The 13,213-nt window shown below is 44.5% G+C and overlaps 1 protein-coding gene across 1 annotated transcript in view; it reads left to right on the top strand.

Moving 5' to 3' along the window:
* Positions 1-11,902, top strand: part of LOC129817378 (uncharacterized) — a 76,863-nt gene extending 64,961 nt beyond the window's left edge. Inside the window, exons 2-3 of the mRNA XM_055872539.1 lie at positions 9,894-10,124; positions 10,839-11,902. Coding sequence (XP_055728514.1) covers positions 10,900-11,895 — 996 coding nt within the window. The 5' untranslated portion in view covers positions 9,894-10,124; positions 10,839-10,899 and the 3' untranslated portion in view covers positions 11,896-11,902. The remainder of the gene's footprint in view (positions 1-9,893; positions 10,125-10,838) is intronic.
* Positions 11,903-13,213: the final 1,311 nt, after the last annotated feature.

The raw sequence follows: 13,213 nt of genomic DNA, 5'->3' as shown, positions 1-13,213 counted from the left end.
GGGAGGACTAGAAAAAGAAGAATGCAAAAAGCAGGAGAACAGGAAAACCGCTGGTTGACTTGGAAACATACAAGATGAACTGGCACGGAGAGACAGGAAACACAGGGATAAATACACTGGGGAAAAGAAACGACACCTGGAGGGGGTGGAGACAATCACAAGGACAGGTGAAACAGATTAGGGCGTGACACCATCAAGTTCAACTTCTTGTTTTAATTTCAACAACTCTCTACTTGAGATGTGCTCGACGCCCTACTTAAGATTGATGTTAAAAAACTCCACTGGGGCTGATTTGCTTGATCCTTGTTGCAGCTTTCTGCTCCCCTAATTGTGGAATCATTGACACATATTTTTTACCTGACAATTATCTCGGGTACTACCCCTAGGGCCAGGTGCTCCCTCTCCACAAAGGTGGTGACCCCTCTGACATGAATAATTATGGCTCGATCTCTAAACTGTCTTGCCTAGCGAAAATGTTTGAATCTTTAATCAACACTCACTCACTCTTTTCTAGGTTCAAAATGAAATCTCAGTGTCCACAAGTCTGTTTTCTGCCAGGTCACAGCACTACTTCTGCTACTTCTTTGGTGTTAAATGGTAAACATTGTAAATTGCATGAACAAAAGGCAACATTGTGCTGCCCTTTTATAGGCTCTCGACACTGTTGACCATTCATTATTAATTCGTAGACTGCCTGAAATTGGCCTGGGTCAGGCAGCCTGCATTTGGTTTGAAAACTACCTGACAGACAGGACACAATGTGTTTCTTTTGATGGAGTTAAGTCAGGTTTTCTTGATATTACTAAGGGTTTCCCACAGGGGTCGATTTTGGGCCCTGTACTTTTTACTGTCTATGTAAACAACAGTGGTTTGTCTGTAGGAAATTGTAACCTCCACTTGTATGCAGATGATACTGTTGTGTATTCTGTTTCCTCTTCTGTTGACAAGGTTCTCTCTGAGCTACAATCTGCCTTTTTGCTTCGCAGAAAGCCCTTGTTGGTCTGATGGGTACTTAAAGTGGCAGCCGCAGTTGAAACAATAACAAAGCATCTCCCCGCTACTGTTTCGGTATAAAGCGGGGGGATGGGGATGGAGGAATGTAACTACTCAATTTCAAAGAGAGCTATGAATGACCATCCATGACATCACAATTATAGTTTTAACCATGTTTTTTTTTTTTGCTATACAGTGTTAACACTTACTTTGTTTACACACTTTGGAGTAAAATAAGCATATAGTTTGGGTTCTGATGGGGTATGACAGTTGAACTAAACTCATGAGGCATTTATAGGTAATATTCTTCAAGAATCAATGGGTACATATATTGAACACAAATATAAATTCAACATATAAGGTGTTGGTCCCATGTTTCATGAGCTAAAATAAAAGAGCCCTGAAATTTTCCATACGCACAAAAAACGTATTTCTCCAAAATCTGTTAACATCCGTGTTAGTGAGCATTTCTTCTTTGCCAAGATAATCCATCCACCTGACAGGTGTGGCATATCAAGAAGCTGATTAAACATCATGATAATTACACAGGTACACCTTGTGCTGGGGACAATAAAAGGCCACTCTAAAATGTGCAGTTTTGTCACACAACACAATGTCACAGATGTCTCAAGTTTTGTGGGAGCGTGCAATTGGCATGCTGTCTGCAGGAATGTCCACTAGAGCTGTTGCCAGAGAACTGAATGTTAATTTCTCTACTTTATGCTGCTTCCAATGTCATTTTAGAGAATTTGGCAGTCCGAACAACCGGCCTCACAACCGCAGACCATGTGTAACCACGCCAGCCCTCCACATCTGGCTTCTTCACCTGCAGGATTGTCTGAGACCAGCCACCCGGACAGGTGATGGGTTTGGCACAACCGAAGAATTTCTGCACAAACTGTCAGAAACAGTCTCAAGGAAGCACATCTGCATGCTCGTCGTCCTCACCAGGATCTTGACTTGACTGCAGTTCTGCGTCGTAACCGACTTCAGTGGGCAAATGCTCACCTTTGATGGCCACTGGCACGCTGGAGAAGGCTGCTCTTCATGGATGAATCCTGGTTTCAACTGTACTGGGCAGATGGCAGACGTATGATGTCATGTGGGCGAGTGGTTTGCTGATGTCAACATTGTCACACCCCGACTTTAGTTATATTTTAGGGTCAGGGTTAGGGTCAGGCACCGTGTTATGTGGTGGAGCGCACGGTGTCTCCAGTACGCGTTCTTAGCCCGGTGCGCTATATCCCAGCTCCTCGCATCGGCCGGGCTAGAGTGGGCATCGAGCCAGGACGGAGTGTGCCAGCCCTGCTCTCCAGACCTCCAGTGCATCTCCTCGGCCTGAGTTATCCTGCACCAGCCCTACGCACGGTGTCCCCGGTTCGCCAGCACAGCCCAGTGCGGCCTCTTCCAGCTCCCCGCACTTGCTGGGCTACAGGGGGTATCCAGCCAGGACGAGTTGTGCTAGCTCTGCGATTGAGACCGCCAGTGCGCCTCCACGGCCCAGTGTATCCGGTGCCTCGGCTAAAGAAGAGGCCTCCTTCATGTCTCCCCAGCCTGGTGAGTCCTGTGCCTGTGCTAAGCCCTAACCCTCCTGCATGGCTCCACAGCCTGGTGAGTCCTGTGCCTGCTCCCAGAGCCAGGCCTCTTGTGTGTCTCTCCACTCCAGTGATGATCCATGGCACGAAGCCTCCAGTGATGATCCATGGCAAGAAGCCTCCAGTGGTGATCCATGGCACGAAGCCTCCAGTGATGATCCATGGCACGAAGCCTCCAGTGATGATCCGTGGCAAGAAGCCTCCAGTGGTGATCCGTGGCACGAAACCTCCAGTGATGATCCGTGGCACGAAACCTCCAGAGACGGCCTCCAGCCCGGAGCCTCCAGATACAGCCTCCAGCCCGGAGCCGCCAGAGTCTCCCTCCAGCCCGGAGCCGCCAGAGTCTCCCCGCCAGAGTCTCCCTCCTGTCCGGAGCCGCCAGAGTCTCCCTCCTGTCCGGAGCCGCCAGAGTTGCCCTCCTGTTCGGGGCCCGCTGCAAGGGTCCCCAGTCTGGGGTCGGCGGCAAGGGTCACCTAAGTGGGACAAGACTAAGGTGGCGCGGGGTCCACGTCCCGCACCAGAGCCGCCACCGCGGATAGATGCCCACCCAGACCCTCCCCTATTTTTTTAGGTTTGTGGCCAGAGTCCGCACCTTTTTTTTGGGGGGGGTGGGTTATATTTGTTTTCTTTATTTTTTGGTTAGGTCAGGGTGTGACAAGGGTGGTTTGTTTAGTTTTTGTATTTGTTTTGTCTTGTCTAGGGGTTTTGTCTATCTATGGGAATTTTGAATGGTCTAGGGGATTGTAGGTTTATGGTGGCCTGAATTGGTTCCCAATAAGAGACAGCTGTTTCTCGTTGTCTCTGATTGGGGAGCCTATTTAGGTTGCCATTTTCCATGTTGGTTGTTTTCTGTTTTGTGTTTTCTGTTTCTGTTTTGTGAGTCCCTGACAGAACTGGTGCGTTTTGTTCCAATTTTGTTTTTTTGTTTCAGTGTTCAGGTTATAATAAACATCATGAACATGCACCACGCTACGCTTTGGTCTACTCCTTCTTCCTCAGACGAACATCGTTACAAACGTTGTGAACAGAGTGGCCCATGGTGGCAGTGGGGTTGTGGTATGGGCAGGCATAAGCTACAGACAATGAACACAATTACATTATATCGATGGCAACTTGAATGCACAGAGGTACCGTGATGAGATCCTGAGACCCATTGTCATGCCATTCATGTATCGCCATCACCTCATGTTTCAGCATGATAATGCATGGCCACATGTCGCAAAGATCTGTACACAATTCCTAGAAGCTGAAAATGTCCCAGTTCTTCCAGGGCCTGCATACTCACCAGGCCATTCACCCATTGAGCATGATTGATACGACAGCGTGTTCCAGTTCTCGCCAATATCCAGTAACTTCACACAGCCATTGAAGAGTGGGACAACATTCCACAGGCCACAATCAACAGCCTGATCAACTCTATGTGAAGGAGATGTGTCACGCTGCATGAGGCAAATGGTGGTCACACAGATACTGACTGGTTTTCTGATCCAGATTAGAGCCTAATGAACTTATTTCCTTATATGAACTGTAACTCAGTAAAGCCTTTGAAATTGTTGCATGTTGATTTATATTTTTGTTCAGTGTGTGGATGTAGCAGCTGCTGATTGCCCATTTTAATGCAGGCAAAACTACGTATATGTTATTTTCCAAATATCTTAAAAATGTATCTGATGATTTATGCATTTGTACATTGGATGGTGCCCACATTGATCGTGTTCCCGCTTATAAATATCTGGGTATCTGGATTGGCGAGAAGATATCTTTCAGGAAGCATATTGAAGAGATAGTTAAGTTAAGAAACAAACATGGGCTTATTTTATAGGAATAGGCCATGCCTTTCATTAAATAGTAGAAAACAAATCATACAGTCGACATTCATACCGGTTATAGATTATGGTGACATCCTTTATATAAGGGGTAGGCAACTTTGATGGGGGTGGTGGCTACAAAAAAACGGAACTCATCATGAGTGGCCGCAGTGGCTTCTGGGTCTGTGTACTCACATCCAACCCCCTGCAATTCTACTCATTTTGCCATGGGACAGAGAGAAAAATGTGCAGTTTTATAGCTAATTTCCTGCAATTCTACACATTTTGCCATATGGGGGAGGCAAATGTTTGCAGTTTTTAATATGATAACTGATGATCAATGGGCTCCACCGCTGTCGGTAATTTGACAATGCTTACCAGAACTTTAGATAGCTGGCCGACAAATTTAGAAATGTCACCTTGTGTATTATATTATTCTAACTCTCAACAGCAAGTTGAGACTTTTAGTTGCCCATCCCTGGTCTATATGAATGCAACTGCCACTGTGTTGAAGCAATTGGACGCAGTTTATCATAAAGCACTGCGCTTTATTACGGGCGACAAGTTCAGTACACATCATTGCTTTTATTTAAAAAATAATCAAATGATTACGTAGTACCTGTCTTGACTGCTTCAAACCGGAAGAAGCTAATTAAGCTAGCTAATGTTGGTATGGCTTTCTCATCCTGCAGTTACAAATAATAACAACTCTGTTCAGAATATTAAGTAGCAGCCTACCTGTTGGCTTATGGGAGTTGTAGCCTATTGTTCTCCTTTAACTTTTAATTCTGCCATTTTAATTCCATTTTCCATTGATTAGATATCTCCTAACTTTTCTGTATCCAGACCCACTCTTGGTCCCGCATTGGATCTTGGGTATTCGGGTACAGGTGGATCCGTGAAGACCTCTACTCTGATCTGCACTTTAGCCAATGAACCATGTGTGAAAACAACCTAAAACATGCCAGTCTGTTCACACACACAACACACACACACTCCCTTTGCGCTGTTTTGTAATCACCAAACGTCTGTAGCCGTCTCAGGTCAAGACACATCTCTGTGAGTTGACATGTGGATGCGGGGGGGGGGGGGGGGGGGTGTGTTCAGACCTGCCTGGTTTTCTTTTCTTTCTGTACACAAACAACATCTCACTGTCATCACATCATTCCTCATCATGAGCAGGGGTCCTCTGAGAGTGGAGTGTCTGTTTTGGCCTGAAAGGAGGCCCCATCACTTCTACAGGAGTGCAGGTCTCTGAGGATGTGTTGTATACTCTTCCAGTCAAGAGGTTGACAGTTTCCTGTTATCCAGACTTACGCTAAGTAACCACAAGACCAGGAGCCAGGTTCTCCACCAAATGGCCTCATTATGTAGGCCTAATAATACAGACCCTCATGAAGAGAACGCTGTGTGTTACTTTAGCACAACTGATCAAATTTCACATGTAAATGGTTAGCCACAAAACGTTTAGTCCAGGTGAAGTTAAAGGTGCTTCTTGCTTCCTAGCAGACGTGGCACTTAGTTTTAACCCTCCCTTCATGTGACATTACGTTCCGTTTACACCCTGACTGACATAGCAGAACATCCCCCCTGATGTTAATTTACAGCTGGAAGTCGATCTCTCACTCTAGAAACCCACTGTGCTGCATCTGTGTGTGTATCTGCAAGTGTTTTCTCACAGGTTATCACTTTCGCCTCGATTTCCCAGCTGTAATTCAAGCCACTCTAATAAATGGCTTTTAAAGGCCTCTGACCAAGTAATAAGCAGATGTAATCTCAGTCTTAAAATCATCTCAGGTGGGCTTTCTGTTTCTACCACCTAAACCTCACCTGAAGGTCTTGATCCACCCCTTATCTGTGCATCACCTGATATTCCTGGCTCCTTCCTTCTACCATGAACCTCACCTAAGAATTGTGTCCCTGCTCACATTTGTAGACGTTGTCCCCATCATCATCTCACATCATCCTCACTATGACTCTACCGCTCACCAGTGAAGTACCTCATCAGACCTACCCTAAAAGGCTCTGCCCCTTAACACATTTCCTCACCTAACCTATCCCTTACCTGAGAGTCCTGTCTCTCCTACGCAATCCTCACCCTCAAACCTACAACACCTGAGAACCCAAACCCTGAATCTCACCTGGAAGTGTACTTTCCTCCAAACTCCTCACCTGTAACGCACTAGAAAAGGCAGGTGCCTGCAAATCCCTGTGGGTTCTGTCTCACCCCCCCCCCCCCTCCTCCTCCTCCTCCATACCTCTTAGTCTCACCTGTACCCTACTTGGAAGACAGCTACCTCCAAATGTCTCACCTGACAGGTCAGGTGTAGTCTCCAAAGAGGATTAACGGCAGAAATGATTTAACAAATTGACCTGCCGCCAGCCATGAATGCTCCTGGGAGGCCACAATTCAACCCTTGTTTTGGTTTTATGCATGATAATCAGCCTGTAGGTTCTCTGTGGAATAAATGCTGACACTGTGTGAAGAAAATGTATTGCAGGTCAATGGATTCAGCACATTTCACCTTGGATGTAGAGTGACTATTCTTTGCCAACACTTTATTAAGCAAAGTTCGTTTTTCTACACCTCAAAATGTCTGGGAAGTTGAACAGCCTCCCCTTCTTAATCCTCTCCAGATGTGTAGGTCAGTAGGAGAGTGAAGAGAATAGCGGGGGTGAACACACCATTAGAGAGGAGAGGAGAGATGTGAAGCCATAGTAAAAAGAGAGGGAGACGGAAAGAGCAGTGGGAGGTGGAGAGAACAAGGGATGAGTAAGGAGGGGAAGGAGGTTGTCACTCGCTGCAGGGGTGAGGTACAGTAGGAGGGCCGGAGGTTAGAGCGACGGGGGTCTCCACTGTCATGATGGTGGTGGAACCACAGGGACTGAGAGCTGTAGGAGCATCTCAGAGGACATAATAATGTAGTAGTAATAGTAGTGTAGACCCCTAAAGCGCTGGAAAACTGTCTAGACAAGCGATACATTGGGTTAAACAACCTGTGACCCCCCGAATGAAGAAAACCAATGTTTCTAATCATGTCCCAGACTTAATACACATGCCGTAAGGAATTTGCTGCAAAACAAAAATTGGGAAACACTGGGAGTAAATTACTGAGATTTAAAGAATATGTTCTGGATATTGAGTCAGAGTTGTCTCGGGCTGACCTGCAATTCCTCATACCTCTGTTTTCCCACAACACAAACACACAAGCCTGCCCAAAGAAATACCATACAGATACAGTACAGATATAGATATACAGATCAGATACAGAGATCAGATACAGTACAGATCTAGATATACAGATCAGATACAGAGATCAGATACAGTACAGATCTAGATATACAGATCAGATACAGAGATCAGATACAGTACAGATCTAGATATACAGATCAGATACAGAGATCAGATACAGTACAGATCTAGATATACAGATCATATACAGAGATCAGATACAGATATAATTTAAAGATCAGATCTCAGTCTATTTAAAAACCCTAATTTTTAATTTATCAGCCCTGTTACGGCGTGGTTTGTTTTTGTTGATACTAGGATCTCTGACTCTGTGTGGGTGGCTTCTGCTTCTGTTGGGTTCTAGGTTTCCTGAGATCTGTTGACTTACAGATGGAACAGTCAGCATCGAACAGTCAGCGCTCTCAAACTCAATGCCTCCACCAGCTTAGGGTCATTCATCCACTCGTTTAGCTGCCCTGAGAACTCTGAGAAGGAATGAATGGCATGGACAAGACAAAGAGATGAGAGGGAAGAGCCTTTGAAGAAACCTGTTCATATATGTCACGGTCAATAGTTTTCTGCCAAAACAAACTGGAAACCTGAGCAACACTGACAAACTTGACAAAAGTCCCAAACATCCTGGAAAACCCTCGCTACAAGGCCAGGAAGAGAAATGAAACAGTTTTTCTCTTGAATTGTGTGAGACAGCGAAGAAAGTTATGTGGCTTCCTTTTCTCCTTGCTTCCTGGCTTTAGCAACCACAGATGAGAGTGTTGGCGTCCCCTGATGTGTTACTCAGGATTACAAACAGAAACATCATGGGAAAGTGGGGACACAATTAGGAAAATGTAAGAAAACTGGAAATCAATGCACTTACAAAAGAAAAAATATGTCTCCCTTAAGTGCGTAATCATTTTCTGTGGTCTGCTTGTCTGGGCGTTGAAATATCTGTATCATGGCAGGCAAGAGCTAGTTGTTGGCCTAATGTAGTTTTCATGTCCCTGAATGACTGAGTATTAATGAAGATATAGGAGTTTGCTAATGCTTCTTGGCACTGCCATCGGGAAATCACTTATGACATTATCTTCGCCTTTGTCACTACCGTTATACTGCCGCACACACTGGAGGCTTTCCAGGATCAGCCTGAGGTTTTTGGCAAACACACTCCGTCTGGAAGGTGTGCCAGTCTGCAGTTGAATGTGTCAAGTTTTTTTGCCTATCTTTTGGTTTGAGGCATACTTAGCTCTGAAAGGAGGTACTGAAAAGAGTTTAGGAATGGTTCCTTCCTTGTGCCGAGTGCTTTGCAGAGACATGAAAACCATGAAATAAAGTTGTACTCCATCCAGTATTTGTACAAAGACGTCAGTTGGTTTAACGAAGCATTAAAAAAAAGTGATGGCTTGGGCAAAGCTTGTTAGGGAGAAATGTCCAAAACGATCCGTGACATTGCAAGTTAAGACATATTGTACCACAACCTCAAGGCTAAAATGACTGCATACATATACAACCTGTTATATGGGGGAGAAGAAATTAAACACAGTACACGGTCATTGCATGAGAAAAGCATGAAGTTGGTGGATAATAAATATTGTTTCTGCTGCTCGCCAGACATAGATTACTGCACCTGTACATAACCCATCTACAATTTAGCCCAAACAACTACCTCTTTACCTACTGTATTTATTTATTAATTTATTTTGCTCCTTTGCACCCCATTATTTCTGTCTCTACTTTGCACTTTCTTCCAATGCAAACCAACCATTCCAGTGTTTTTTTTAGTTTTTATTTTACTTGCTGTGTTGTACTCACTTCGCCTCCATGGCCTTTTTATATTTTTATTTATTTATACATATATCTGTTTGCCTTCACCTCCCTTATCTCACCTCACTTGCTCACATTGTATATAGACTTATTCTTTTATCTTTTTCACTGTATTATTGACTATATGTTTGTTTTTACTCCATGTGTAACTATGTGTTGTTGTATGTGTCGAACTGCTTTGCTTTATCTTGGCCAGGTCGCAATTGTAAATGAGAACGTGTTCTCAATTTGCCTACCTGGTTAAATAAAGGTTAAATAAATAAATAAATAAAAACATGCAATGGTATCCTTTACATTTTAATAAGCATGTACAACATAATATAAACTGATGGTCAACAAAACTCTCAACAAAACAGCTGGAGGGGGGCTGAGACCATCAATCCGAAACTATTATCTTTAGCCATCTCAAAAGTAATGTTATTCTTCATGGCTTTTTTTTTACAGGTGACCACCGGGGCATTATGAAGGAGAGGTAATTGAATTTCCAGCCGAGCCCGTGTAAAAAGCAGCTCACTCTGCTTGGAGCAGATCCTCCCGGATCCCCTGGCAGGATGTAAAGATCACAGGCCTGTATGGATGCTCTGCTGGGACCACAGGATGGGGTAGCCCTGAAAACAAAGAGGCCCTGTTCTGTATACCCACCCAGGGGTCCATACTACCTCCCAAAACCTCTATGTATGTATGTAAACTTCCCATATGTGCATATCTTAATAAGTCAATAGGGACTCAATATAGGATATTGCTATTTTCTTTGTCAGTCAGCACATGGATGGGAATCAGCCATATCTTGCAAGTGAGGTAAGATAATTATACCCCTGTGTAAGACAAAAGATAACTCTGGCCCCAATCCTTTCAGTCGTTGGATGCATTTATCCTCTGAGATGATATTAATGTGTATTCCTTAGAAAAAGCTTTAACAGGTCAACCGGCCAATATACGTTTACTATATAAAAACATGAAGTAAAAGTTATTCATTACAGCACTGGGTATAACTAACAATAACTCCATTGTGAAAGATACACCCTTAGGCCCCATGGTTTGAGTGGCAATTGGTTTGATTGCATTCTGGCCAAAGTCCCAGGGAAATGTTCAGGGATTGCCTATATATGTTTGGGTTAGGGGTTGATTCTGGCTTGTCCTATAGAATTAACGCCTGGACAGACACTTCCCAAAAGTGAGACCTATGAACAGCAAGGGGATTGTAGGAGGCCAGCTGCAGCTGTGACGCTATGGAGGAGTGTGTGGAGGAGTGAGAATCACACTCCTCCATAGGTTGAATCTGCAGACGTGTTGCTGTGCGTTTTGCTGCCAACTTTACTTTACTTTGCTAGCTGACAACTTTACGTTTTTTGTTTTGTTTTTGTTTTTAATTACCGTTTATATTTTTAGTTTTTCCATCGCAACTTTTTTCCCTCATTCAACTTTTTCACTCCGGACGCTTTATCTGGACATGGTTCGTCAACACCTTCAACAGCCGAAGCTAAGTAGTAACATTAACATGATGTCTTCTAATTGCAGTCGCTGTACTCATAATATACAGGAGAACGATCGCCTTACGGCGAGAATAGCTGTGCTACAAGCCCAGCTTCAGACGCAATCGTTAGGCAAGGGTAATTTCAGTGTAGGAAAGGAAGAAACAGCGTCTGTGCCACCAGTAAGTACAGATAGTAACGTTAGTATAAATCCCCCCGCACAGTCCCCGCAGCCGGACAACTTTCTCATGGCTTCTGGAGGGAAATGCTGTTGGAATGCTCAACCGGTGTCGCTCATTCAGCCGACAGAAACTTTCAACCGGTTTTCCCCATTATGTAGCGAGTCGGAGTCTGAGTCTGAGTCTTCTCTTGTCTCTACTCCTCCCGTTACGGGGTCTGTGACGCCGAAGGCTCCCACCATTAGCTCTGACAAATTGAAAACCCTAGTCATTGGCGACTCCATTACCCGCAGTATTAGACTTAAAACAAATCACCCAGCGATCATACACTGTTTACCAGGGGGCAGGGCTACCGACGTTAAGGCTAATCTAAAGATGGTGCTGGCTAAAGCTAAATCTGGCGAGTGTAGAGAGTATAGAGATATTGTTATCCACGTCGGCACCAACGATGTTAGGATGAAACAGTCAGAGGTCACCAAGTGCAACATAGCTTCAGCGTGTAAATCAGCTAGAAAGATGTGTCGGCATCGAGTAATTGTCTCTGGCCCCCTCCCAGTTAGGGGAAGTGACGAGCTCTACAGCAGAGTCTCAGCACTCAATCGCTGGTTGAAAACTGTTTTCTGCCCCTCCCAAAAGATAGAATTTGTAGATAATTGGCCCTCTTTCTGGGACTCACCCACAAACAGTACCAAGCCTGACCTGCTGAGGAGTGACGGACTCCATCCTAGCTGGAGGGGTGCTCTCATCTTATCTACCAACATAGATAGGGCTCTAACTCCTCTAGCCCCACAATGAAATAGGGTGCAGGCCAGGCAGCAGGCTGTTAGCCAACCTGCCAGCTTAGTGGAGTCTGCCAATAGCACAGTCAGTGTAGTCAGCTCAGCCATACCCATTGAGACTGTGTCTGTGCCTCGACCTAGGTTGGGCAAAACTAAACATGGCGGTGTTCGCCTTAGCAATCTTATTAGGATAAAGACCTCCTCCATTCCTGCCATTATTGAAAGAGATCGTGATACCTCACATCTCAAAATAGGGTTACTTAATGTTAGATCCCTCACTTCAAAGGCAATCATAGTCAATGAACTAATCACTGATCATAATCTTGATGTGATTGGTCTGACTGAAACATGGCTTAAGCCTGATGAATTTACTGTGTTAAATGAGGCCTCACCTCCTGGTTACACTAGTGACCATATCCCCTGTGCATCCCGCAAAGGCGGAGGTGTTGCTAACATTTACGATAGCAAATTTCAATTTACAAAAAAAAAATGGCGTTTTCGTCTTTTGAGCTTCTAGTCATGAAATCTATGCAGCCTACTCAATCACTTTTTATAGCTACTGTTTACAGGCCTCCTGGGCCATATACAGCGTTCCTCTCTGAGTTTCCTGAATTCCTATCAGACCTTGTAGTCATAGCAGATCATATTCTAATTTTTGGTGATTTTAATATTCACATGGAGAAGTCCACAGACCCACTCCAAAAGTCTTTCGGAGCCATCATCGACTCAGTGGGTTTTGTCCAACATGTCTCTGGACCTACTCACTGCCAAAGTCATACTCTGGACCTAGTTTTGTCCCATGGAATAAATGTTGTAGATCTTAATGTTTTTCCACATAATCCTGGACTATCGGACCACCATTTTATTACGTTTGCAATCACAACAAATAATCTGCTCAGACCCCAACCAAGGAGCATCAAAAGTCGTGCTATAAATTCTCAGACAACACAAAAATTCCTTGATGCCCTTCCAGACTCCTTCTGCCTACCCAAGGACGCCAGAGGGCAAAAATCAGTTAACCACTTAACTGAGGAACTCAATTTAACCTTGCGCAATACCCTAGATGCAGTTGCACCCCTAAAAACGAAAAACATTTGTCATAAGAAACTAGCTCCCTGGTATACAGAAAATACCCGAGCTTTGAAGCAAGCTTCCAGGAAATTGGAACGGAAATGGCGCCACACCAAACTGGAAGTCTTCCGACTAGCTTGGAAAGACAGTACCGTGCAGTACCGAAGAGCCCTCACTGCTGCTCGATCATCCTACTTTTCCAACTTAATCGAGGAAAATAAGAACAATCCCAAATTTATTTTTGATACTGTTGCAAAGCTAAC

The sequence above is a fragment of the Salvelinus fontinalis genome, chromosome 20 (assembly GCF_029448725.1).
Source record: "Salvelinus fontinalis isolate EN_2023a chromosome 20, ASM2944872v1, whole genome shotgun sequence".
Taxonomy (NCBI): Eukaryota; Metazoa; Chordata; class Actinopteri; order Salmoniformes; family Salmonidae; genus Salvelinus; species Salvelinus fontinalis.
This window is presented reverse-complemented; position numbering and strand designations above follow the sequence as displayed.